Here is a 27,650-nt window from a genome sequence, read left to right as displayed (position 1 = left end):
TTTAATATCCATTTAATACTTAATTTAATATCCATTTAATACTTAATTTAATATCCATTTAATACTTAATTTAATATCCATTTAATACTTAATTTAATATCCATTTAATACTTAATTTAATATCCATTTAATACTTAATTTAATATCCATTTAATACTTAATTTAATATCCATTTAATACTTAATTTAATATCCATTTAATACTTAATTTAATATCCATTTAATACTTAATTTAATATCCATTTAATACTTAATTTAATATCCATTTAATACTTAATTTAATATACATTTAATACTTAATTTAATATACATTTAATACTTAATTTAATTTCCAATTAATATCCTTTTGATATTCTTATAATATCCTTTTGATATTCTTATAATATCCTTTTGATATTTTTTTAATATCCTTTCGATATTATTTTAATATCATTTTTCTATTCTTTTAATATCGTTTTGCTATTCTTTTAATATCCATTTAATACTTAATTTAATTTCCAATTAATATCCTTTTGATATTCTTTTAATATTCTTTTGATATTTTTTTAATATCCTTTCGATCTTTTTTTAATATCCTTTCGATGTTATTTTAATATCATTTTCTATTCTTTTAATATCGTTTTTCTATTCTTTTAATTAAAAAGGTACGCTATCTACATTCACGAATCCGAACATTTGACAAGAAAAGCAGAGTAATAATATTTTAATATTAATTGAATTAAAAACTTTAATTCTAAATTAACGCTTTTACGTTTAAAGGGAATATAACCTCAGGTATTTGGTGTGGAACACCAACGTTTGCAGCTCTGGCCGCTCTTGCCTTTGGATTTAGAAATGTTTGGCGCCACTGTACAGGGTAATTTGATAAATTGAAGGGGTCTTCCATTAAGATTGCTTTGCAGGTTATATTCCCTTTAACCTCCGGCCCCTTTAGATAAAGGACTCCTTTTCCTAGAACAGACAGCGACGAAGAAATCTATACGCACTTTATATACTATCGCACTTTAACCTGGGAACCGCCCTACCTTTATCAAAGGTGCCCCCGAAACCCAAATTTATATTTGTCCCTTCATCAGAGTATAAATCCGGTGCCGTCTATGAGGCGCGGACTGAAAAAAAAACTAGCAAAGAGTGTGAGAATAGAAAAGAATTGATCGCTAAAAACGCCCCCTGGTGGCTCGCTTCCCAGTCTCCTCCCCCCCCTTCCCTCTTTCTTTTTTGGAGAGAAACCCGACAAAACTTTCCCGCCGTTCGAAAGGAAACTATATACAATACAGCTTCGTCTGAAATTAAAACAGGCCTGGCAAAAAGTTTATCCCGCGTCAACTCGACGCAGTGGGCCCGAAGAGATGTCCCCTTTACAGTTATAAGCCGTATATATTAAATGTTGTTTTTTATATTTTATTTTTTGGATGATATAAATCGCGGCGCGGTTGACACGTTGCAACTTTTCTCCGGAGAGCAGAAATTCCTTCGGAGGGCGGGGCCAAGAAAAGTTTGTTTCCGTATCAGAGAGTAGTCGGTCATCGGGCCGAGGGGGGACGCGCAAAATGGGAAAGGACAGTGACAAAGATACAGGAAATATCTTCACCTTAAAACAGTGCTACTTGCAGGGCATTTATTTTTTATGAAGTTTCAGGTCACTGGGAAATATTGGACAGTATATTGTTCAGGCCAGTGGAAAATAGTGGACAGTATATTGTTCAGGCCGGTGGAAAATAGTGGACAGTATATTGTTCAGGCCAGTGGAAAATAGTGGACAGTATATGGTTCAGGCCGGTGGAAAATAGTGGACAGTATATTGTTCAGGTCAGTGGAAAATAGTGGACAGTATATTGCTCAGGCCAGTGGAAGATAGTGGACAGTATATTGTTCAGGTCAGTGGAAAATAGTGGACAGTATATTGTTCAGGTCAGTGGAAAATAGTGGACAGTATATTGCTCAGGCCAGTGGAAGATAGTGGACAGTATATTGTTCAGGTCAGTGGAAAATAGTGGACAGTATATTGTTCAGGTCAGTGGAAAATAGTGGACAGTATATTGCTCAGGCCAGTGGAAGATAGTGGACAGTATATTGTTCAGGTCAGTGGAAAATAGTGGACAGTATATTGTTCAGGTCAGTGGAAAATAGTGGACAGTATATTGCTCAGGCCAGTGGAAGATAGTGGACAGTATATTGTTCAGGTCAGTGGAAAATAGTGGACAGTATATTGTTCAGGTCAGTGGAAAATAGTGGACAGTATATTGCTCAGGCCAGTGGAAAATAGTGCACAGTATATGGTTCAGGCCGGTGGAAAATAGTGGACAGTATATGGTTCAGGCCGGTGGAAAATAGTGGACAGTATATGGTTCAGGCCGGTGGAAAATAGTGGACAGTATATGGTTCAGGCCGGTGGAAAATAGTGGACAGTATATGGTTCAGGCCGGTGGAAAATAGTGGACAGTATATGGTTCAGGCCGGTGGAAAATAGTGGACAGTATATGGTTCAGGCCGGTGGAAAATAGTGGACAGTATATGGTTCAGGCCGGTGGAAAATAGTGGACAGTATATGGTTCAGGCCGGTGGAAAATAGTGGACAGTATATGGTTCAGGCCGGTGGAAAACAGTGGACAGTATATGGTTCAGGCCGGTGGAAAACAGTGGACAGTATATGGTTCAGGCCGGTGGAAAAATGTGGACAATATATTGATCGTTTTTCTTGCAGATTTAAAACAAAATAGCGGTTTTTATGCAAGGATTTGTGTGTACTGGGGTCCACGTACAGCGTAACCGATGCCGCCGTATTCGAAATAACTCTCCTATAATTAGGTTTAGAAGGGCCTGGGATATCTTAATCGAAAGGAAATATCATGTCCTCGATAGCCCGTTCTGAATTTTGGAGAGCGGGGTTGGTCATTTCCCATTTAATGATTTTTGGCGATATCCGACTTTAAATCTAAATACTTTTTCAAATTGTGACCGACTTTGTTTAAAACTACATTTTTAGTTAGTACTAATCATTTCTGAACTACGTTTTCACGCACTATTATCATATTTGAATTTCGAGCCAATTGATACAGGCGCCATCTAAATCCGAAAAATATTTGCGTTTCACTACGTTATTTCCAAAACCAGGTAACTCGGAAAATTCGGTTTATCTAAAATTCAATTTAAATTTAGTTGTTCGCATTTCGCTACCTTAAACCAGGTAACTCGAAAAATTAATTTTTCAATATGATTCCTTTTGGGTTTTAAAAGTTAATGTACAAGATGATTGAAAAATTGTTGAAATTTACATTTAATATTAAAAATATTATAAAACATCGGGTGATTGTGTGTAGTTAAAGTCTGTGACATCTTGTTTTAGACTTGCTTGCCTCTTGAAATAAACTTAAGGCAATTTTTGGTTGATTGAATTTTTTGTTAAAGATTTGTTATCGGAAGAGTTCGAATCAGTTAGTTGCAATAAATGATCCTTAACCAATAACCGGCTAAAAAATAAAAACTTATCCTCTCAAAAGTTGGCCAAAATCATAAGTGATAAGTCTATTTTATACTCATTTACGGTGCAATGTCATTTTGGTCCTAATCTACTGGCTAGTCCAAAATAAAATGTCATAATATAATATAAATCTGTAGTAAATCGAAATGAAACGTGCCCCGTTTTTCAAATAGGTCAAAAATAGACCAACGCTACGGGGATAAGGCGACATTCAGGTGGAGCTGTCGTTTACGATTTAGAACTGGCATGGTACTAAGCTGGGACGAAAACCACGTACATTTCACCCATTTCCCGCCTAGCGTCGAACTATCCAATTACGTAGCAAGACATTAAAACCAGGAAAGTAGCTAAATTACAGTTTGGTATAAAATATGTAGAAATCGTTATCGCGTACAGAGAGGCAAACAAAACATTTTGAAATTGCTTATTAGAATATTTCGTGGCAAACAGCTATGCTTCCAAACGCGAGAAACTGATCACCCCCGGAATATTTTTAAAGTTGGTTGTCAAAGTTCCGCCTGAAGAATACCACGAATGCGCAAGTCGGAGCTAAGTTACTGTCATTCTATCAGATTATTAATGTACTCTATTACAAGCGTAATATTCATCGTAATCTCGATTTAACCTGGTGCTACGTATAAGGCTACTGTAACGATAAATTTAGCTGCCTTCAAAATTAGACGAGAGCTTTACAAGATCTAACGCATTGATTGATCCATCATGAAGATAATATTTATCATTTTCCTTTACATCGATTACGTAATCAAAGTCGACTACAGCGATTACTGGTTGATTACGAGGCGATTACAGACTGATTACGGGGCGATCACTGGTTAATTACGGGGCGATTACTGGTCTATTACGGAATGACTACGGGTTGATTTCAGAAGGATTACTGCTTGGTTACGGGGCGATTACAACTTGGTTACGGAATGACTACGAGTTGATAACGGAATGATTACGGAGGGATTACTGCTTGGTTACGGAATGACTACGAGTTGATTTCAGAATGATTACGGAGGGATTACTGCTTGGTTACGAAATGATTACGAGTTGATAACGGAATGATTACGGAGGGATTACTGCTTGGTTACGGAATGACTACAAGTTGATTTCAGAATTATTATGGGGCGATTACAGCTTTGTTACGGAATGAATACGAGTTGATAACGGAATGATTACGGAGGGATTACAGCTTGGTTACGGAATGATTACGAGTTGATAACGGAATGATTACGGAGGGATTACTGCTTGGTTACGGGGCGATTACAGCTTGGTTACGGGGCGATTACAGCTTGGTTACGGAATGACTACTAGTTGATTACGTAATGATTACGGAGAGATTACTGCTTGGTTACGGAATGACTACGAGTTGATAACGGAATGATTACGGAGGGATTACTGCTTGGTTACGGGGCGATTACAGCTTGGTTACGGAATGATTACGAGTTGATAACGGAATGATTACGGAGGGATTACTGCTTGGTTACGGGGCGATTACTGCTTGGTTACGGTGCGATTACTGCTTGGTTACGGAATGACTACGAGTTGATAACGGAATGATTACGGAGGGATTAATGCTTGGTTACGGGGCGATTACAACTTGGTTTTGGATGACTACGAGTTGATTTCAGAATGATTACGGAGGGATTACTGCTTGGTTACGGAATGATTACGAGTTGATAACGGAATGATTACGGAGGGATTACTGCTTGGTTACGGAATGACTACGAGTTGATTTCAGAATTATTACGGGGCGATTACAGTTTGGTTACGGAATGACTACGAGTTGATAACGGAATGATTACGGAGGGATTACTGCTTGGTTACGGGGCGATTACAGCTTGGTTACGGAATGATTACGAGTTGATAACGGAATGATTACGGAGGGATTACTGCTTGGTTACGGGGCGATTACAACTTGGATTTGGATGACTACGAGTTGATTTCAGAATGATTACGGAGGGATTACTGCTTGGTTACGGAATGATTACGAGTTGATAACGGAATGATTACGGAGGGATTACTGCTTGGTTACGGAATGACTACGAGTTGATTTCAGAATTATTACGGGGCGATTACAGCTTGGTTACGGAATGACTACGAGTTGATAACGGAATGATTACGGAGGGATTACTGCTTGGTTACGGGGCGATTACAACTTGGTTTTGGATGACTACGAGTTGATTTCAGAATGATTACGGAGGGATTACTGCTTGGTTACGGAATGATTACGAGTTGATAACGGAATGATTACGGAGGGATTACTGCTTGGTTACGGAATGACTACGAGTTGATTTCAGAATTATTATGGGGCGATTACAGCTTTGTTACGGAATGACTACGAGTTGATAACGGAATGATTACGGAGGGATTACTGCTTGGTTACGGGGCGATTACAGCTTGGTTACGGAATGATTACGAGTTAATAACGGAATGATTACGGAGGGATTACTGCTTGGTTACGGGGCGATTACAGCTTGGTTACGGAATGACTACTAGTTGATTACGTAATGATTACGGAGAGATTACTGCTTGGTTACGGAATGACTAAGAGTTGATAACGGAATGATTACGGAGGGATTACTGCTTGGTTACGGGGCGATTACAGCTTGGTTACGGAATGATTACGAGTTGATTACGGAATGATTACGGAGGGATTACGGAGGGATTACTGCTTGGTTACGGGGCGATTACTGCTTGGTTACGGGGCGATTACTGCTTGGTTACGGAGCGATTACTGCTTGGTTACGGGGCGATTACTGCTTGGTTACGGAATGACTACGAGTTGATAACGGAATGATTACGGAGGGATTACTGCTTGGTTACGGGGCGATTACAACTTGGTTTTGGATGACTACGAGTTGATTTCAGAATGATTACGGAGGGATTACTGCTTGGTTACGGGGCGATTACAGCTTGGTTACGGAATGACTACGAGTTGATAACGGAATGATTACGGAGGGATTACTGCTTGGTTACGGGGCGATTACAACTTGGTTTTGGATGACTACGAGTTGATTTCAGAATGATTACGGAGGGATTACTGCTTGGTTACGGAATGATTACGAGTTGATAACGGAATGATTACGGAGGGATTACTGCTTGGTTACGGAATGACTACGAGTTGATTTCAGAATTATTACGGGGCGATTACAGCTTGGTTACGGAATGACTACGAGTTGATAAGGGAATGATTACGGAGGGATTACTGCTTGGTTACGGGGCGATTACAGCTTGGTTACGGAATGATTACGGAGGGATTACTGCTTGGTTACGGGGCGATTATTGCATGGTTACGGAATGTCTACGAGTTGATAACGGAATAATTACGGAGGGATTACTGCTTGGTTACGGGGCGATTACAGCTTGGTTACGGAATGATTACGAGTTGATTACGGAATGATTACAGAGGGATTACTGCATGGTTACGGGGCGATTACTGCTTGGTTACGGGGCGATTACTGCATGGTTACGGAATGTCTACGAGTTGATAACGGAATGACTACGAGTTGATAACGGAATGACTACGAGTTGATAACGGAATGATTACGGAGAGATTACTGCTTGGTTACGGAGGTATTACTGCTTGGTTACGGAGGGATTACTGCTTGGTTACGGAGGGATTACTGCTTGGTTACGGAATGATTACGAGTTGATAACGGAATGATTACGGAGGGATTACTGCTTGGTTACGGAATGATTACGAGTTGATAACGGAATGATTACGGAGGGATTACTGCTTGGTTACGGAATGACTACGAGTTGATTTCAGAATTATTACGGGGCGATTACAGCTTGGTTACGGAATGACTACGAGTTGATAACGGAATGATTACGGAGGGATTACTGCTTGGTTACGGGGCGATTACAGCTTGGTTACGGAATGATTACGAGTTGATTACGGAATGATTACGGAGGGATTACTGCTTGGTTACGGGGCGATTACTGCTTGGTTACGGGGCGATTACTGCTTGGTTACGGGGCGATTACTGCTTGGTTACGGGGCGATTACTGCTTGGTTACGGAATGTCTACGAGTTGATAACGGAATGACTACGAGTTGATAACGGAATGATTACGGAGGGATTACTGCTTGGTTACGGGGCGATTACAGCTTGGTTACGGAATGATTACGAGTTGATTACGGAATGATTACGAGTTGATTACGGAATGATTACGGAGGGATTACGGAATGATTACGGAGGGATTACTGCTTGGTTACGGGGCGATTACTGCTTGGTTACGGGGCGATTACTGCTTGGTTACGGGGCGATTACTGCTTGGTTACGGGGCGATTACTGCATGGTTACGGAATGACTACGAGTTGATAGCGGAATGATTACGGAGGGATTACTGCTTGGTTACGGGGCGATTACTGCTTGGTTACGGGGCGATTACTGCATGGTTACGGAATGACTACGAGTTGATAACGGAATGATTACGGAGGGATTACTGCTTGGTTACGGGGCGATTACTGCTTGGTTACGGGGCGATTATTGCATGGTTACGGAATGTCTACGAGTTGATAACGGAATAATTACGGAGGGATTACTGCTTGGTTACGGAATGATTACGAGTTGATTACGGAATGATTACGAGTTGATTACGGAATGATTACGGAGGAATTACTGCATGGTTACGGGGCGATTACTGCTTGGTTACGGGGCGATTACTGCATGGTTACGGAATGTCTACGAGTTGATAACGGAATGACTACGAGTTGATAACGGAATGATTACGGAGGGATTACTGCTTGGTTACGGAGGGATTACTGCTTGGTTACGGAGGGATTACTGCTTGGTTACGGAATGATTACGAGTTGATAACGGAATGATTACGGAGGGATTACTGCTTGGTTACGGAATGATTACGAGTTGATAACGGAATGATTACGGAGGGATTACTGCTTGGTTACGGAATGACTACGAGTTGATTTCAGAATTATTACGGGGCGATTACTGCTTGGTTACGGAATGACTACGAGTTGATAACGGAGGGATTACTGCTTGGTTACGGGGCGATTACAGCTTGGTTACGGAATGATTACGAGTTGATTACGGAATGATTACGGAGGGATAACGGAATGATTACGGAGGGATTACTGCTTGGTTACGGGGCGATTACTGCTTGGTTACGGGGCGATTACTGCTTGGTTACGGGGCGATTACTGCATGGTTACGGAATGTCTACGAGTTGATAACGGAATGACTACGAGTTGATAACGGAATGATTACGGAGGGATTACTGCTTGGTTACGGGGCGATTACTGCATGGTTACGGAATGACTACGAGTTGATAACGGAATGATTACGGAGGGATTACTGCTTGGTTACGGGGCGATTACTGCATGGTTACGGAATGACTACGAGTTGATAACGGAATGATTACGGAGGGATTACTGCATGGTTACGGAACGACTACGAGTTGATTACGGAATGACTACGGAATGACTACGGAATGACTACGGAATGACTACGGAGTGATTACCGTAATAATTTAAGTCAAGAGTATACACTGATTACGAAAGTGGCTAGCCCCTCCCCCCGCCTATATTTAAAACGCCAGAGAAGAGAAGCGTACAAAAAATATAAAATTAAAAAAAATTTAAATTTATGAACCTCGAATTTTGAATATTGATTTTAATTTCTTCACAAGATAATAGCAAATTTGATTTGAAACTACGATAACGGTTTTACGAATAGACGTTACTCTTATATAAAAGGGCTGATGAAACTTGTTGGCCTAAGCCTCGTTTGTGAAGACAACGAGATATCGTTCTAAGCCAACTTTCAGAAATAAGCCGCTTGAAGCGGATTATACGCCCTCTATAGTTTAGCGTCGCAACTCTGTTCCCATCGATTAAGACCGGAACAAATACTGGTTCCATAACTCTGTAGGATAAGTATTAAAGTGGTTCCAATAACTTGGCATCTAAGAGAGACAGATAAGATCGGTCGACGGGGGAATATTATCCCGCTCAAGATTTGATACAGGCGCGCGTTGAAACAATTGGGACAATTAATATCCTCAATGGTATTAAAGCAATTTTGGCGTGTACATTATTTTTAAGCATATTTTACTTAAAACTAGGGATAAAACAGTTGACTCGATGCAAATTACACTTTTGAGATCAAGGATTTGGATATGGATCGAAATGGGTCGTTTTCAGTTTAAATTTCCGACGAGTTCAAGGCTTCAAGCGTTTAAAACAAGATGTCACGAACATTTAAGAGGGTTGGTAAAAAAATTTCCAGGTTTTCCCTGACCATTTTTGTAGAATAAATGAATGTTTTGAGGTAAAATCTTGAAAAATATTGATTATGCATTTTTAATAAATCTTTCAAAAATTTATTTGCCTGATTTCTTTGGACCATTTTAAAATTCCCTGATCACTTGGAATAATTTTCAAATTTCCTGACTTTTCCCCGACCTTTTGGAAACATTTTTAAAATCCCTGACTTTTCCAGGTTATCCAGGTCGTGTACGAACCCTGTTTAAGTACACACAGACCCCCCGATGTATTAAATATATTTTAAATATTAATATTAAAATTAAATTTGGAAAATATTTTCAATTATCTTGTAAAGCCAAGAGGAATTTTATCGAAAAAGAATTTTTCGAGTGACCTGGTTTTCGAAATAAGGAAGCGAAACGCAAACATGTTAATTTAAATTAATTTTTCCACAATCGAATTTTTCGAATTACCTGGTTTTGGAAATAAGGTAACGAAACACGAACGCATTGAACGCACTTAAATGTTTTTTGGAGTTAAATGGCACCCGTATCAATAGCTCTTTTTATAAAGTAACGTGGCCTTCTTGTTTAAATTCGCTCTTTCGAGCGCGCTACAGGAGTGGAAGACTGAGTTCTGTATAATGGGCGAAATCACCGAATACACTCGAGTCATTATTAGGCGATCTTAAAATTAATTTTGCGCGTGAAATACGCCGCCATGTTAGAGTATAAAAGCAGGTAAATAAGGCTGCTATACCTCACAATGTAAAGGTACTGTCACGCGCAAAAACGTAATTTTGAAATCGGACAATTGCGCAAACGGTGAGAAAACGTAAATTTTAACTGAAAAGTGTATATATAAAGAAATTATTTAAAATATAAACTTAATTACTAATCTTAACTAAATATAGATGGAGCTTCGATCAAAAACAATTTATATTTTGAAATCGCACGCTTTTGAGTGTAATAAATAAGTTATTAATATTATCATAAGTAACATAATAACAATAAGTATGACAATTATCGAGATTTACAACCAAATTGATTTTCATAGTTATTGCGTAATCAAGATGTTTTCTCTGCACAGATCCCTCTAGTGTCTAAAATACGCGAGACTTCCGCTAAGCCGAAATATCTGGTTTCCGATAGATAGACGGAATATTAGGCTAAAATGATAAAAATTAAAAATGTTTTACTCGGCGCCACGAGCTCATGTTTTTTTATGACGCATGATTCGCACGCGGGCTTCAAATCAAAGCCAAAGCCCCTCGCGACTCCAGAACGTGCTCTCCGATATTAGGCTTAAATTTTTATCAAAACGTAGTCATCCAAAACGGTAAGTCGCGAGTCCAAGTCACAGCTTGAGGAGAGTATCAGTGCCTTAAAAAGGTTCGGTTAGAAAATTAGCATAAAAGCAATAGGAAGTGTCATACTTATCGTTATTACGTTACTTATGATATTATGAAACTCGAGAAAATATCGGTGAATTTTTAAATAAATAATAGACGCTAAAAGAAATTATTCACTCCAAAATAAAAACCGTCAAAAGGAAGGGTTTTTAAATTAAAAACGCGTGAATCTCGATGATATCGCCAATTTTTTCGGCGCACGTGTAATTATTTATTCTGATAATAAAATAGAATCACGTGTTCTTAGCAATATTTATCCGCATTTGTCTTAGCCAATAAGATTATCCCTTCCGAGCAAGCACGCGCCAATTTACACAATATAACCGTTGAATTTTTTCAAATCAATTTCTTTTAAGATCTATTAAATATAAAAATAATAAATAGTGAAATTTTTAAAATAACTATTAAAGCTACAGCTGCGATACGAAAAATATCAAAATATAAACTACCAGATGAAAGCTAGTAATAGCTTATTAGGGAATTTTGAATGGACTTATAAATGTACTCACCCAGGACGGGAATCTATGTAGAGGCGGCGTGGGCGGTTTCTCCTCATTGTCGTCGACGCCGCAGACGCTCCGGTGATGATGGTGGTAGTGTGGATGTCGATGGTTGTGATGGTGGTGATGGTGGTACGGATCCGTGTCGTGGTGTCCGGGCGTGTAGATTTCCGCGTAGTCGTGGCTCTCGTTATCGGTTCGAGCCGGTTTCTTGCGTTCGCTGCCTCCGCGAATTTCCGTCAAGGTCAGTTTGCGTTGACCGGTCAAGTTGCGGTCTAGGCTACCGTAGCCGTCGTTGGTCTTCGAGTCCACGGGGCTGAGTTTGTGGTTGCGGACGGCGCCGCGGGTGGCCGGAGAGGCTGACCGCGAAGAGTGTCCGGCGCTGGGCGAACACGGCGCCGAATCGGTCACTTTGGAATGGTGCATGACGCCTTTCTTGGTGGCGCGCGCGGGCAACGGGGAACCGTTTTCGACGAGGGAGTCGTCCAAGAGAGGGTCGTAGGCGTTGTTGACGTCCAGGTCGCAGAATTCGTCGGAGGCCACCGAACTGACGATGGACACGTGGTTGTCGTACTTCTTGCGCTCGATTTTAACGCGAGGAGGCGCCGAACGCAACTGGGAACGTTTCTTGGAGTAGTCGACGGCGGCGTACAGTTGGTCGAAGCTGGCGTCGAACGAAGCGTTCCGGATGTGCTGGTGGTTGCGCTGGTTGTTCCGTTGCTGGCAGTTGTTCAGCTCGTTGGCCAGTTGACAGCGGATGGGGTTGGAGGGCGAAGAGCAGTCGCAGTTGCGGGGGTCGTGACCTCCGGATTCGGAAGGGTAGCCATCGTCCGATTCGCAGCACCGCTCTTCGAAACTGCCGCGACTCGAATCTTCGGCGCTGTCGCGGTCTTTGCCGAGTTTGTTCCGACTGGCCGGATGCAGTTGCGACAGTTGGACCAACCTGTTGCGCAACAGTTCCAATTGTTCGTTGCACTTTTGATTCTGTTCTCGAAGGTGCTGGTTTTGTTGTTCCAACTGCACCAATGGATCACGAAAAACAATAGGGAGGTTTGGGTTAATCGATATTTAGAGTTTCTGCCAAAAGGCGATAGCGTAAATTGTTTGGGTCTTAGGCTCTTAGCTAACTTGTTAAAATGTTCCCGGAAATTCGTCATAGCACTGTCAACTTCTACAACGCGCTTCCGCGATCGGGGTTGGCCGTAGTCAAAACATAGGGGCTGCTTCACTAACAAGGAGACTACCCGAGGTGTTACACACCGATTTTGTTCAAACTCGGCGGTTTGTTAGACCTTCATGTAACTTGAAAAATCCTAAAGTTATTTTATTCAATGGGCAACGGTTTTGCCATGGCAACGAAAAATAACATGGGATTTTGACCGATTTCCCTGTGAAACAAAATTAAAAAAATTGATCAAAATGTGACCAATTTTGATTTTTTTCGTAAATTTTTATCAATTTGTTTTATAATTTTGGTATTTTATTTCTTTTTCAATTTTGTAAAATGTTTCACAGGGTCGGTCAAAATCCCATGTTATTTTCAATGGGAAAATTTCCATTTTATTTTGTCAAAATTTTTTTTCGTTGCTATGGCAAAACCGTTGCCCATTGAATAAAATCCCTTTAGGATTTTTCAAGTTACATGAAGGTCTACCAATCCCCCGAGTTTGAACAAAAACGGTGTGTAACACCTCAGGTACTCTAGGTTTAAAGGTTTCTACTGTTTTATGGCGCTCGAATGTTTCCCGAAATAAATTTTACCCAGTATACCTTGCAATTTATGCTATCGCCTATTATTTAGACGAATACCAACCTCTTTAAGTTTATTGGTGACCCATTCTTTAATTTTGGCGGCTTTGGCTTCTACTTGTTTGGCATCTTGAATTCGAAGCTTTTTCTGGAAAACAAAAAAAATACGTAAACAAATACATTTTCATTCAGAAGTGCTCAAATTTCTAATTGAAAAATTATCCATTCTGAAGATCACCTTAACCCAAAGCGACATAAGACCCAAAAGTGTGTCCCTTTAAAATATTTACTGAGAGCTAGTCTCACAATAGACTAAATAGCGTACTAGTTGGAATAGTACTAGCAACGTTATCTTTGGTCTATGACCTGGCGCGATTTTCTCTCTGATTTAATCGCCCGTAGACATACGTTCTAAAACGCCTCACTAGGCGGCGCTGAGGTGGAGAAAATTTCCAATTTTGATGACGTATTTTTAACTCGGAATCATTCCTTCCTCCCTTTCCATTAAAAACTTGTAGAGGTTAACGGTAATAGTTACATTGCCGTATTAAGGCATGTGCCAAGTGTGCCATGGCACAGGGGCCCCTGAAGTTGGGGGGACCCGGTCTTAAAAATTTGTATTTTTTCCTTTTTTTTAAATAAATATTTTATGGGCCCCCGTTTTCGAAATAAACGTTTTTTTCCATTTTTTTTATATTATTATTTCAATTCAAAAAGTAAGCTCTGAATTGTTCTACGAGCCGAATATTCTACTTTGCACAGGGCCCCCAAAAGTGTTCATCCATTCCTGATCGTTAGGCGAAGTAATACGAGCGATAAATAGTTCCCGTTGAAAACTAGCTCAATCCTAGTAAGGTACACGTATGCTTTTTTTTTATAATACTTCTCTCATAAGAAATAAATTATCGAACATATTTTTAGTACTAATTAAGGTACTACTACGGCACTAGAAAAGATCGTTCTTTAGGAAATCGCATCTCGTGTTCGTGTAATTGGGAGTGATGCGGTACGGGTAAGCATTCTTTACGGGAGCGATCGCGTGTTTGAGTCGAATAAGCCCGTTATTGTCCATAAATCGAGGGTCCTTCATTACGGGCCGCCGCGTCGAGGGGGGCCCAAATCCCCGCCATTTGTTAGGCCTTAAATAGCCGGCTTGCTTGATTAAAAAACCATTTGAAGTTTATTACTCGCTAGCTATACGTTAGCACGCGTATAAGGGCGCGTGATCCGGTTCACTATATTTCCCCAAAACTCCCGTAGACCCCCAAATGTCGACTCCTCCCCCAAAACATTTCTTACTCATTTTCGTTTTAAATTTGATTTGGGTTCATTTGTTCGAATTTCATTCGTCCGAACGGTGGTATAATGTCCGAATGATCATTTGTCCGAATGCCGGAAAACCGGATCGTATGTCCGAAAACGTATTTCATTGCCCGAAAAATGTATCACATTTTTTGTTGGTGATTTAGTCGTTCAATTTATGTTAACTTTACTGGCGAATTTCATTTGTTCGAATAATCGTTTGTCCGTTTTTTCGAACATTAGGAATTGTTTTTTTTTTAATATTATTAATATAAGAAAATAGTAACATTAACGTGAACCTAACCTAACCTAACCTAAAATATCCACAACATTCAACGCAATTCCCACAAAAAAACAGTAATAAGAAATACTAATTTAGCGACAGAATTCGGACAAGTGATGCTACCGATTTGGACGAATGAAACAAACAAGTTGTCCAATTCGAACAATTGAAACATTTGTTATTTCGGCGGTTCGGACGAATGAAATTTGAACATTTGTTCCACCGTTCGGACGATTGAAATTCGAACAAATTTTCCTACCCCTTAAATTTAATACTTTGTTAAAACTAATAGTTCAAGTTAAAATTAGTAATTAATTCCGCGACCCCAAAATAAAGATTAACCTTTCTACAGGCGTTTTGGACTACTAGGAAAATTATTCTGTGGTATTTTTTTAGGTATACAGGGTGTTTAAATTAACTACCTTAGAGTATTTTTTACAAAAATTATAGTTTCGGGATACAATAATAATTAAAACTGGAATTTAATTTAAGGATGCACCGATATATCGGCCTATTTTTCTAATATCGGTATCGGTTAATATCGGCTTCGCTTAAGCCGATATTGGCCGATAACGGTATTAGAAAAATATTTTCAGGAAAAACTTTTAAAAATAAGAAAATTATCGATTACTATTGATAATATTTTAATTGATTGGCCGCGCCACGTACGCCAGACTTCAGAATCTAGATCATTCCTTTTTTAGACAGGGGGTTTCGAGTGTAAACTATTAAAAAACCACGATATTTACAATGATTTTATCATACGCACTACTGTAGGAGACATCCCGAAGTGTAACCCACCGATTTCGTTCAAACTCGGGGGATTGGTAGACCTTCATGTATCATGAAAAATCCTAAAGGGAATTTATTCAATGGGCAACCGTTTTGCCATGGCAACGAAAAATGTTTTTGACAACACAAAATATTAAATTTTCCCATTGCAAATAACATGGGATTTTGACCTCAAATTGATCAAAAGTTGATCAATTTTGATGTTTTTTTTGTCAATTTTTATCTATTTTTTCTATTTTTGGCATTTTCGAAATTTTGAAATTTGTTAAAATTTTTCACAGGGGGGTCCTAGGAATCGGTCAGAATCCCATGTTATTTTCAATGGGAAAATTTCCATTTGTTGTTGTCAAAAACATTTTTCGTTGCCATGGCAAAACGGTTGCCCATTGAATAAATTCCCATTAGGATTTTTCAAGTTACATGAAGGTCTACCAATCCCCCGAGTTTGAACAAAATCGGTGGGTTACACTTCGGAATGTCTCCTTGTTAGTTAATATCGTCCGATATTATCAGACACGAATAGCCGATATATCGACTGTACACATATCGGTGTATCCCTATTTTCATTTAAGAGTTTAACCTAGTCTAAATTTTGTATACTTGGCTCAATTCTTTGAAATGACCTAGCGCTTGGCATAGAAAACAATCTTGATTGAGAAAATATATGAAGCGATTTCTGATAAACGTTCGCGGTAATTGATGTTTCTGATCATCTCTCCGAAACGATTTGGGTACGAAATGTCGGCGGCTTTGGGAGACTTAAAATATAACTATAGGTATCATTTGAGAAACCTAGTCTTCCGTTATGCGACTGATATTAAACATTAAGTACTTGTAAGATTGAAGTTAAATAATGTTTTTTAGTAGATCCCCATGTTGCAAACTTTGTCCTCGAATATATCAGATTAATTTTGCTTTTAAAATATTGTTCAATTTTGAAAAAACAAAAAACTAATTATGTGGTTCATCTTATCTGTATTAATAAATCTCTCTTCTGACTGGCCATTTAGAAAGGAAGAAATGGTTACCATAATCATGGTTGCCACAGTTTTTTCAGACTCAAATTCCCTGACTTTTCCAGGTTTTCCCTGACTTATTTGATGTCAAACTTGGCCAATTTTTTACCAATATTTAAGTAAAGGTTTATGTTTGAAATTCCCTGACTTTGAGAGCCATATTCAAATTCCCCGACTTTTTCAGGAATTCCAGGTTTTACCGTGGCACCTCTGATAATTGTCATGCTTTGTACAAAATGGATGCGTCTACATTTAATTAGTCTATTTGAATTAGTGTATACTTACAACGTATTTCGCTTATTGCGTGAAATATCTCGCTAGAGGTCGCTATCGAATGCGGAAAAATCTAAAGCACGCAATTACAGGAAGGCGAATTTTTTGGAGGCCCAACCGCGATACGGTTCCATTTGTTGTCCTTACACATCACTAAATAGACATAAAATCCCCAATGAGGCGAAGGTAAGAGTGCCGCTAAATGGAATGGCGTGAGAGAGGCCTCTAACGCGACACGCCACTACTGTGTCCAGCAAAACACGAAACGCCGTTTCTTCGCGACCGTATGGAATATAAACAACCGTAATCGGAGTTCTGGTTCCGCGTTTCATTGTTTCCCCGGGAACGCCAGGTTTTACGAGTGACCGCGAATTATGCCAATAGAGGGAGATGGTGTCGTAAAAAAAGCGGGACCACCTTTTTCCTATATACGACAAGCCGTAAAACAGCGCCCCCAGGTGACAAAACAAGCGGAGTATTTGCGAAGAAACCAAATCTAAGGTCGGGTTCGCTTCTAAATAAGTGGTAATTACTACACCAATTTTATCGCCCAAAATAACGACCTTAACGCGTTTACCAGAATGTATTTCACTTCCGATTTAATTATTTTCTTTGTAGCTGAGAAGATGGTTGTTACTTTGTTAATCTTACACGTTTGTTAAGGGATAGATCCTTTCACACGGATAATGGCGTTAGCGGTGGATTTAAAAAAATCTAAATTTTACCAGATGGCACCACTAGTGTGGTTCGTAATTTTTTTTAATTATCTAATAAAATATAATTTTTTGGTTTATTTTTGTGTTCAACTTTTGGTTATTCTGGCCCGTTCGACCGAATTCCGATAAATTGTGCGGGTTTTGTGTAGCAAAATTATGTAAGGCAATCGAAGATAAAAACCCAATTCAACCAAACCCTAATCTTAACCCTACTCAAACCTTAACCTAACTTAACCCTAACTTTGAAAAATAATAAAATATAAATATTCTCTAACCATTAATTTTTGCGAAATTTCTTTTGAGCAGGATTCCCAATGAACCGAAACCGAGGGGCTGATCACTCCGCGCAATCGGTGAAGTCCCTGCCTTTGACAGTGGTAATCTTAGTGTAATCCGGTGTACAGACTTTCTAAGAGTGGTTAGCCCCTCGACCGAAACCCGCCAATTGGGCTACATATAAAAATATTCCCGGCCAAAATTCAATCAAATGGGATTCGATCGAATAGGAGTCCTCCTTAAACATTGCTTAAAATAGTTGCTTTTTGTAAGAAACAAATATTTATTCCCTTCCCGGTAAAATAGTTTAAATTAGAACCGCTAAAGGCTTCGTTATAAATTTTTGTTTCCCTGTAAGCAATAGTCTGCCACTATATCGAAAATTCTTATCATAGAGGCCAAAGCATTCTTATTATAGAGGTCAACGCATTCTTATCATAGAGGTCAACGCATTCTTATCATAGAGGTCAACGCATTCTTATCATAGAGGTCAACGCATTCTTATCATAGAGGTCAACGCATTCTTATCATAGAGGTCAAGGTATTCTTATCATAGAGGTCAACGTATTCTTATCATAGAGGTCAACGTATTCTTATCATAGAGGTCAACGTATTCTTATCATAGAGGTCAACGTATTCTTATCATAAAGGTCAACGCATTCTTATCATAAAGGTCAACGCATTCTTATCATAAAGGTCAACGCATTCTTATCATAGAGGCCAACGCATTCTTATCATAGAGGTCAACGCATTCTTATCATAGAGGTCAACGCATTCTTATCATAGAGGTCAACGCATTCTTATCATAGAGGTCAACGCATTCTTATCATAGAGGTCAACGCATTCTTATCACAGAGGTCAACGCATTCTTATCATAGAGGTCAACGCATTCTTATCATAAATGTCAACGTATTCTTATCATAGAGGTCAAGGTATTCTTATCATAGAGGTCAACGCATTCTTATCAGAGGTCAACGCATTCTTATCAGAGGTCAACGCATTCTTATCAGAGGTCAACGCATTCTTATCAGAGGTCAACGCATTCTTATCATAGAGGTCAACGCATTCTTATCATAGAGGTCAACGCATTCTTATCATAGAGGTCAACGCATTCTTATCATAGAGGTCAACGCATTCTTATCATAGAGGTCAACGCATTCTTATCATAGAGGTCAACGCATTCTTATCATAGAGGTCAACGCATTCTTATCATAGAGGTCAACGCATTCTTATCATAGAGGTCAACGCATTTTTATCATAGAGGTCAACGCATTCTTATCATAGAGGTCAACGCATTCTTATCATAGAGGTCAACGCATTCTTATCATAGAGGTTAACGCATTCTTATCATAGAGGTCAACGCATTCTTATCATAGAGGTCAACGTATTCTTATCATAGCACACGTACTTTCGTAGACCCACAGCGATCATTTTAAAATTTGTTGCTGAACCACTAAAAAGTTTCCACTTCAGACAGATTTCTTAAAATAATTTCCTAGCGCCATCTTTAGAATCATTGTTGAAACACTATTTAGCAGCCGACATAAAAGCAGCCATATTGTAAAGTTGTCTAATTAAAGCCGCTAAAGCCTAAATTTTTCAATTAGAGAAATGGTAGGACGGGTTCTTAAAATAGCTATTTTTACCTGAATTTCAACTTCGGTTTCGAGAACGTCAATCACGTCTTTGTTCGGCTGAATGGATTGTGGTGAGGTGGTTGAGGTGGAAGGAGAAACTAGCGTGCCTCCCGAGGTGATCAAGGAGGAGAGAAGCTGATGAGGTTCGACTAAGAGACTCGAAGGGCTAGGTGAGGATGATACGATGACGTCGGCTGACGATTGAACGGAAGATTCCACCAAACGATCCTCCATCAGCTGAGCCTGCCACGATAACAAAGAAAAACAAACGAAAATAAATCCACCGTCCAGCCAGTCACTAAATCTCAACCTAATACTTTTAACGCGAAACTGAAAAAAAAAGTAAAAAAATAAATTCATAAGAAATAAAAACAGGGGCGCTGAAGTGAGGTATTCAAATATCGTTGGGGCTAATTCGGGAAGACAAGGAAGGAGGCTTGCTTAGAATCAAAAAACGCGACTGCAGCGAAGGGCGGGAGAGAAATCAAAGAAGAAAAGAGCAGTTTTTCTAACGTCGAAAAACCATTGGAGCGCTACGATGAGTGGAATAAAAAAATACATTTCAGGCAATTAGGGTAATGGCTCTATATATTAGACCGAGAGAAAGGGCTAACAACATTAAAGGTAAGCTACACCCGGAGCGTAACTTCTTTGACCGAATTCGACCCGCTGCCTCTACCATACGCAAACTGTACTTTGTCGCCCCGCCTTTCCCCGTACGATTCGCTTAGGGTCAAAACAAAGAGGCATTCTCCGCGAAGGAAGTAAACAAGTTGTCCAAAGGGAAAATATAGTCCGGCGCTCAAGTCGCCATCTACATTCGTGAAACCGAATTTGGTGAGAAAGACACAGAAATACTTTAATATCAATACTTAATACCAATTCAATTCGCAATGACAATTCAATTCGTAATGACAATTCAATTCGCAATGACAATTCAATTCGCTAGGGCAATTCAATTCGCTAGGGCAATTCAATTCGCTAGGGCAATTCAATTCGCACCACCAATTCAATTCGCACCACCAATTCAATTCGCAATACCAATTCAATTCGCAATACCAATTCAATTCACTATGACAATTCAATTCACTATGACAATTCAATTCACTATGACAATTGAATTCGCAATACCAATTGAATTCGCAATACCAATTCAATTCGCAATACCAATTCAATTCGCAATACCAATTCAATTCGCAATACCAATTCAATTCGCAATACCAATTCAATCCGCAACATTAATTGAAATCGTAATACTAATTCAATTCGCAACCACAATTCAATCCGCAACATTAATTTAGTTCTAAATGTACGCTTTTAAGTTAACCTCAAGCCCAACAAGATAAGAGGGCTTCATATTCCTAGAACAGACAGCGACGAATCAATCTATATACTCTCCCTTTATACCACGAGAGAGTCAGCTTTTCATTTAGCCATGTCATAAACGGTTCCAGCCCTAAACAGGGTTCATACAATATTTCATAAACCATTTTCCCTGATATTTCCAGGTTTTCCAAAGTAGTTTTGAATATTTTCCAGGTGTACTTTTTAAAACAATAGGGGTCTCTAAAATGTTAAAAGCATTACTGTTACACTTTCTAATATAATATAGTCAAGATTGAACGTATGAATTCAATACTGAGTTATAATTTCAGAAATACTAAAACAAATTGCACATAATTTTCCCTGATTTCCCTAATTTTTCAGTAAAATTTTCATTTTCCCTGATATTTCCCTGACTTTTTTGCTTTAAATAAATTTCACTGATATTTCCAGGTTTTCACTGATTTCCATGTTTGTATGAACCCTGCCAAACTAAATTGAGCTAAATTGAACTATTTTGTAAATATCCATTTTATTTTATTCCATTTTGATAATATTTGTTATAAAAATTTAAATAATCCCCCTTAATGTAAAAGTGATCCAAAGTTGGGGTTGGAAAATAAAAATTAATTAATTAATTAATTAATTCAAAACCAAAGCGAAATTTCGGAAATTTGTCCTCATAGCGGAATATAATTTGGGCGCCATCTAGGAGACGCGGCGTAGTAAAAATGAAGTAGCCAAGACAAGCTTCATTCCGCGAGAAGAGCGCCGAAGAATAGGCCTTTCTCTTTTCTCGTTGCCTCTTGAGGGAGGAAAAATCTAAAGAGCAATAAAATTTAACGTTGCCCGACTGGCACGCATTATTACACTGACAAAGGGTAATGGCTGCTCCCCCCACGTGCCACTCGCGAATAGAGTATAAAAAAGCTCGACAACAGGTAATAGAAGCGGGGGGGGGGACACGTTGCCTCCCCCCGTTCCTTCAAGTTCGCTTTCTCTCCAGCGAAGAGACATCAACCCGCTGTCCTTCTTAGACGAAATTGCCAAGACAACTATATTTCAACCAGCGCAGCTATTTTCGCGAAACCCTATCTAGCGAGAAAAAAAGATTTTAAAAATTTAAGGATAAAGAGTCATATTTTTGGGGACACAATTTTGAGTTAAAAAACATTATGTATTATTTTTGGATTTTTCTAATAAATACGTCACCATTCGTTTTCGGGTTACAATAGAGATTGTAATAATATTTATGAAAAAAGTTGTAAGTTTTTAATAGTTCAAAATTGCTATTTTAATTAATAATTTCCAAAACTTTTTCTATAAATGTAACGTTAACATTTTTATCGGATTCTCTATTTTAAGAGAAGTAGCACGGTCCGAAAGATCCCAAGATTTTAAATAAATGTACAGACCATGAAGTAGCAGTACTTTTATTTAACGTTTTTAAAAATTATATCGTATTTATTTCAAAATCTAAGAATAATATCATTATTATTTTACACAAATAGATATTTCATAATTGATATTTTTCTTTAAACTTTCCACATTTTCGATAGCAGTAACGGTAAATAATTATATTACATTCTCTTTTTTAACACCGAAACGGAAAAAGGCGTGTTTACTCAAAAACAAAATACTGTGTAAAATAATAAATTAGGGACTGTTTGTGTAAAATAATACATTATGGACTGTTTGTCTAAAATAATAAATTAGGGATCGATTGTGTAAAATAATAAATTAGGGACTATTTGTCTAAAATAATAAATTAGGGATCGATTGTGTAAAATAATAAATTAGGGACTATTTGTGTAAAATAATAAATGAAGGACTGTTTGTGTAAAATAATAAATTAGGGACTGTTTGTGTAAAATAATAAATTAGGGAAGTCCTGTTTGTGTAAAATAACAAATGAGGGACTGTTTGTGTAAAATAATAAATTAGGGAAGTCCTGTTTGTGTAAAATAACAAATGAGGGACTGTTTGTGTAAAATAACAAATTAGGGACTGTTTGTGTAAAATAACAAATTAGGGACTGTTTGTGTAAAATAATAAATTAGGGAAGTCCTGTTTGTGTAAAATAACAAATGAGGGACTGTTTGTGTAAAATAATAAATTAGGGAAGTCCTGTTTGTGTAAAATAACAAATGAGGGACTGTTTGTGTAAAATAACAAATTAGGGACTGTTTGTGTAAAATAACAAATGAGGGACTGTTTGTGTAAAATAACAAATTAGGGACTGTTTGTGTAAAATAACAAATGAGGGACTGTTTGTGTAAAATAACAAATGAGGGACTGTTTGTGTAAAATAACAAATGAGGGACTGTTTGTGTAAAATAACAAATGAGGGACTGTTTGTGTAAAATAACAAATGAGGGACTGTTTGTGTAAAATAATAAATGAGGGACTGTTTGTGTAAAATAACAAATGAGGGACTGTTTGTGTAAAATAACAAATGAGGGACTGTTTGTGTAAAATAACAAATGAGGGACTGTTTGTGTAAAATAACAAATGAGGGACTGTTTGTGTAAAATAACAAATGAGGGACTGTTTGTGTAAAATAACAAATGAGGGACTGTTTGTGTAAAATAACAAATGAGGGACTGTTTGTGTAAAATAACAAATGAGGGACTGTTTGTGTAAAATAACAAATGAGGGACTGTTTGTGTAAAATAACAAATGAGGGACCGTTTGTGTAAAATAATAAATTAGGGACTGTTTGTGTAAAATAACAAATGAGGGACTGTTTGTGTAAAATAATAAATTAGGGACTGTTTGTGTAAAATAACAAATGAGGGACTGTTTGTGTAAAATTATAAAATGTGGTATGTTTGTGTAAAATAACATAATATTTTTATATTTTCAAATAAATACGTTACTATAAGTTTTCGGGTGAAAATTTCTAAGAAATATAACAAATATAACGTATTCATATAACTAATTTTACTTAAATTAACCTTTATAAACGTGATAAGTTAACAGAAATTCCCCAAGGGGGCCGAAAAGAGGGTTTAACCTTTAGTATAGATCAAAATAGGGGGTTGAAACGGAAACTCCGTGACTACTTCAATCTATGATGCGCGAACCGTAACAATAAACTTTTTCCACCTAATATTTTCTAAGCTGATTGTTAGGCAACGGAAACCCGTTAAGAGTACTAAATAAAAACGCTATCTGATGATACATTTAACACGTTAATTATAGCAGGTAATTTTAAAAAGCGGAAAAAAATGAAAGAGAAACGGAAACGTCTCATTTCTTCGTGAAAAAGCCACTTTAATTCGTTTCCTCCGTCATTTTTGTGAAAGAGGAAATGATATCAACTCTTGGCATCCACATCTTCAGCGACGCGGACGAGCTATCGTACAATTTCGTAATTGGATCCAATCGTAATCAGACTAAAATAGATTTCCCCCCTCTTTCTTTTCGAGGTGCAGTCGAAGGGAGGGAAGCAGGAAGGAGTTGCTTCCGGTTCACTCGAATAGATGAAAAGGACCACCTTCGCACTTTGGTCAAAAAATTGGTAAAATAATATTTTCGGCAGAAAAAATATTTTTTAGCGAAAAATGGTCGGCGGAAATAAATATTTTTAACGGAAAAAACAGTTGGTGGAAAGAAATATTTTTGGTGGAATAATAGTTGGTGGAAAGAAATATTTTTGGTGGAATAATAGTTGGTGGAAAGAAATATTTTTGGTGGAATAATAGTTGGTGGAAAGAAATATTTTTGGCGGAAAAAACAGTTGGTGGAAAGAAATATTTTTGGTGGAATAATAGTTGGTGGAAAGAAATATTTTTGGTGGAATAATAGTTGGTGGAAATAAATATTTTTGGCGGAAAAAACAGTTGGTGGAATAATAGTAGGTGGAGAAAATACATTTTTGGCGGAAAAATAGTAGGTAGAGAAACTATATTTTTAACGAAAAATTAGGTGGTAGAGAAAATATAATTGGCGAAATGAAGAGTTGGTAGATAAATTATATTTTTGGCGAAATGAATAGTTGACGGAATGAAATATTTTTGGCGGAAAATAATTGGTCGAAAAAATATATTTCTGGTGGAAAAATTGTTAATAGAAAAAATATATTTTGAGCGAAATGAATATTTGGCGAAAATAAATATTTTTGTCGGAAAAAGTGTTGGTCAAACAAATATATTTTTAAATAAAATAATTAAAATAATACTTAAAATTGTTCAGAGCGGATATAATCTGAGTAGAAACAAGACCCCCTACTGTAGGTGACTGACTACGTGAATACGTAACTGAAGTGTTAAGCTCTACAGACTTTACACGCGACTTTAAGTAGTATAAATGTTTCCCCAACTACACTTTGAAATTGGTCAGAGCGGATATAATCCGAGTAGAAACAAGACTGCCACGGTAGGTGACTTACTAACTTGGCTTGTGAATCCGCAACTGTCTCGAGTGTTATAAACTCTACAGACTTTACACGCGACTTTAAGTAGTATAAATGTTTCCCGAACTACACTTTAAAATTGGTCAGAGCGGATATAATCCGAGTAGAAACAAGACCTTGGAAATAAGTCTGGCGCAACTTTTTTCCCCTCTTGGTTTTCCGTTTTTGACGCGTTTTCTGGTAAGAGAGGAGCGGAAAGCGGCAGTAAATGATGTCTTTTCAAGCCACTTCTTTCTCTCCTTCCCAGTCTTTAGGGTATAGCGGCAGAGGGCGTAAGGGTGGGTTACGGGATGGCCCGATAAAAATCGGAGAAGCACTTCAAACTTTACCCGCTAGATGGCCTTATAAACGTGAAGGGTGGATTCTATTTCTCCACTAACGATTTTTCCAAATACTTTGAGCCAATAGAGACGCGGGGCCACGGCAGAAGGCCATTCGAAGCGGAATAAACTCCAGATTATAAACTCGCCTTTTTCGCCGCCGCTTCCCTTAGTATATGATCTTTCCCGGCTATGAAACCTCTCCTCCACGCTTTATTGCCAGGAAGAATTTGGACGGTACCAGGAACACTCTTTTTCCAACAATTAAGAACAGCGGTTTGGAAAGATTAGTGGGTCATTGGGTAAATATTTCATTCAAATTGTTTGTTCTAGTTTTGTAAAGTGACGGGGTGATCGTAGGAAAAATAGGAAATTTGCAGGCGATTTATATGATTTTATAATAAAAGAAATTGTTTGTTGACTTTTTGTTAAAATTTTGTTAAGTCCTAAGTAGTGTTGTAAGTCGGAAAATTTTCCGTATTTTTCAAAAAAAAATAAAAACGTTTTCATTCCATGATTATAATCTAATATATTGTTTGCAAATTTAAATAAAACGGAATTTTCGCCTCATTTTTTCGTATCTAAAAGTAAAACTAAACCTCTAGACTAGTTTAAACTGATTAACATTGTAACACTATTAATGTTTTGTAGTATGTTTACTGATATTAGACAATTTATATCGATAAAAAGTTAAAAACATTAAAAACCCTAAAAAGTAATTTATGTTTCAATTTTTCATTTTTCCGATTTTCTGGACATTTTTCCGCATTTTATTTTTCCGGAAAATTAACAACACTAGTCCTAAAGCCTTTACAAGAGATTTGCAGTCGATTTATAGGATTATAAATTGTTTGTTAAAATTTAGTTCAAATTTTGTTAAGTCCTAAGCCTTTACACGAAATTTACAGGATTTTATAATAAAAGAAATAGTTTGTAAAAGTTTTTTTAAGACATAAACCTTAACAGAAAATATGCATTAGATTTATAGGATTTTTAGTAATAGAATATATTGTATAAATTTTTTTTACGTCCTAAGCCTTTAGAGGACATTTGCAAACGTTTTATAGGATTTTATAGGATTAAAAATTGTTGGTTCAAATGTAGTTCTACCCTAAACCTTTATAGACAATTTGCAGTAAATTTATAGGTTTTCTTAAAGTAGATTTTTAGAAAATAATTGAATTATATAAAAAATTGGCCAGATCCAAATTTGAATATGATCGGAAATTGCAACCCAAAATGTTTTATATTTGATCCAATTCCATATAATGAAAATCAACTTATTCCGATTTGATCGAAATTATTTTATTCAAACCAGATGTGTCTTGATTTCAATTATATCCCTATTTGGGCATTTGATCCAGTAATTTTCGCGAAGAAAATAAACAGCAGGGCTGAAAAAAAAAACGGTTTTTTTCATTAAAAACCCAAAAACCGTTTGTTTTAGTTTTAACTAGGTTTTTGTTTTAAATCAGGTTTTTTTTAAACCCTGCTTTAATTTACTTTTATTCTATTTTTCGTTTTGGTTTAACCGTGCATACATATTACAAATCAACTAAAAATTAATAAAAGTATTATTACAAGTCTCACGTGAGCCGAACAAAGTTTTAGAATGATAAATAAATAATCAATAATCAACAAGGCACCACCTTAGGCCCAAATCATCTAGCGACTTATAATGCCTTTAAACCGGTGACCGGGTTACAATGCGTAGGAGGGTGGTGGCAAGCGTTTCATGCCACGCGAGCCAACAGCTCCCTACACTAACTATTACCGTTAACCTCGACAAGTTTTTATGGGAAGGGGAAACCGAAGAACTCGCGGGAAATACCCTTTAACCAGTGGGGGGTCAAACTCAACGCAGGAGTAGTTCAGAGTTTTCACCCAGTGCCACAAGCTGGGATCGAACCCGGCTCCTCTT

General features: G+C 37.7%; 1 protein-coding gene across 1 annotated transcript in view; it reads right to left on the bottom strand.

The window, feature by feature from the left end:
• LOC149952639 (pleckstrin homology domain-containing family H member 1) overlaps positions 1 to 27,650 on the bottom strand; it is a 256,498-nt gene that overhangs the window by 19,775 nt on the left and 209,073 nt on the right. The window contains exons 4-6 of the mRNA XM_090168671.1: positions 19,679 to 19,912; positions 13,439 to 13,522; positions 11,635 to 12,642 (exon numbers count right to left, since the gene is read on the bottom strand). Coding sequence (XP_090024797.1) covers positions 11,635 to 12,642; positions 13,439 to 13,522; positions 19,679 to 19,912 — 1,326 coding nt within the window. The remainder of the gene's footprint in view (positions 1 to 11,634; positions 12,643 to 13,438; positions 13,523 to 19,678; positions 19,913 to 27,650) is intronic.

Source organism: Leiobunum rupestre, chromosome 3, assembly GCF_980474605.1.
Source record: "Leiobunum rupestre chromosome 3, qqLeiRupe1.1.hap1, whole genome shotgun sequence".
In the NCBI taxonomy this organism is placed as follows: Eukaryota; Metazoa; Arthropoda; class Arachnida; order Opiliones; family Sclerosomatidae; genus Leiobunum; species Leiobunum rupestre.
The sequence above is the reverse complement of the archived record's forward strand: the minus strand, read 5'-3'. Positions and strand labels throughout refer to the sequence as shown.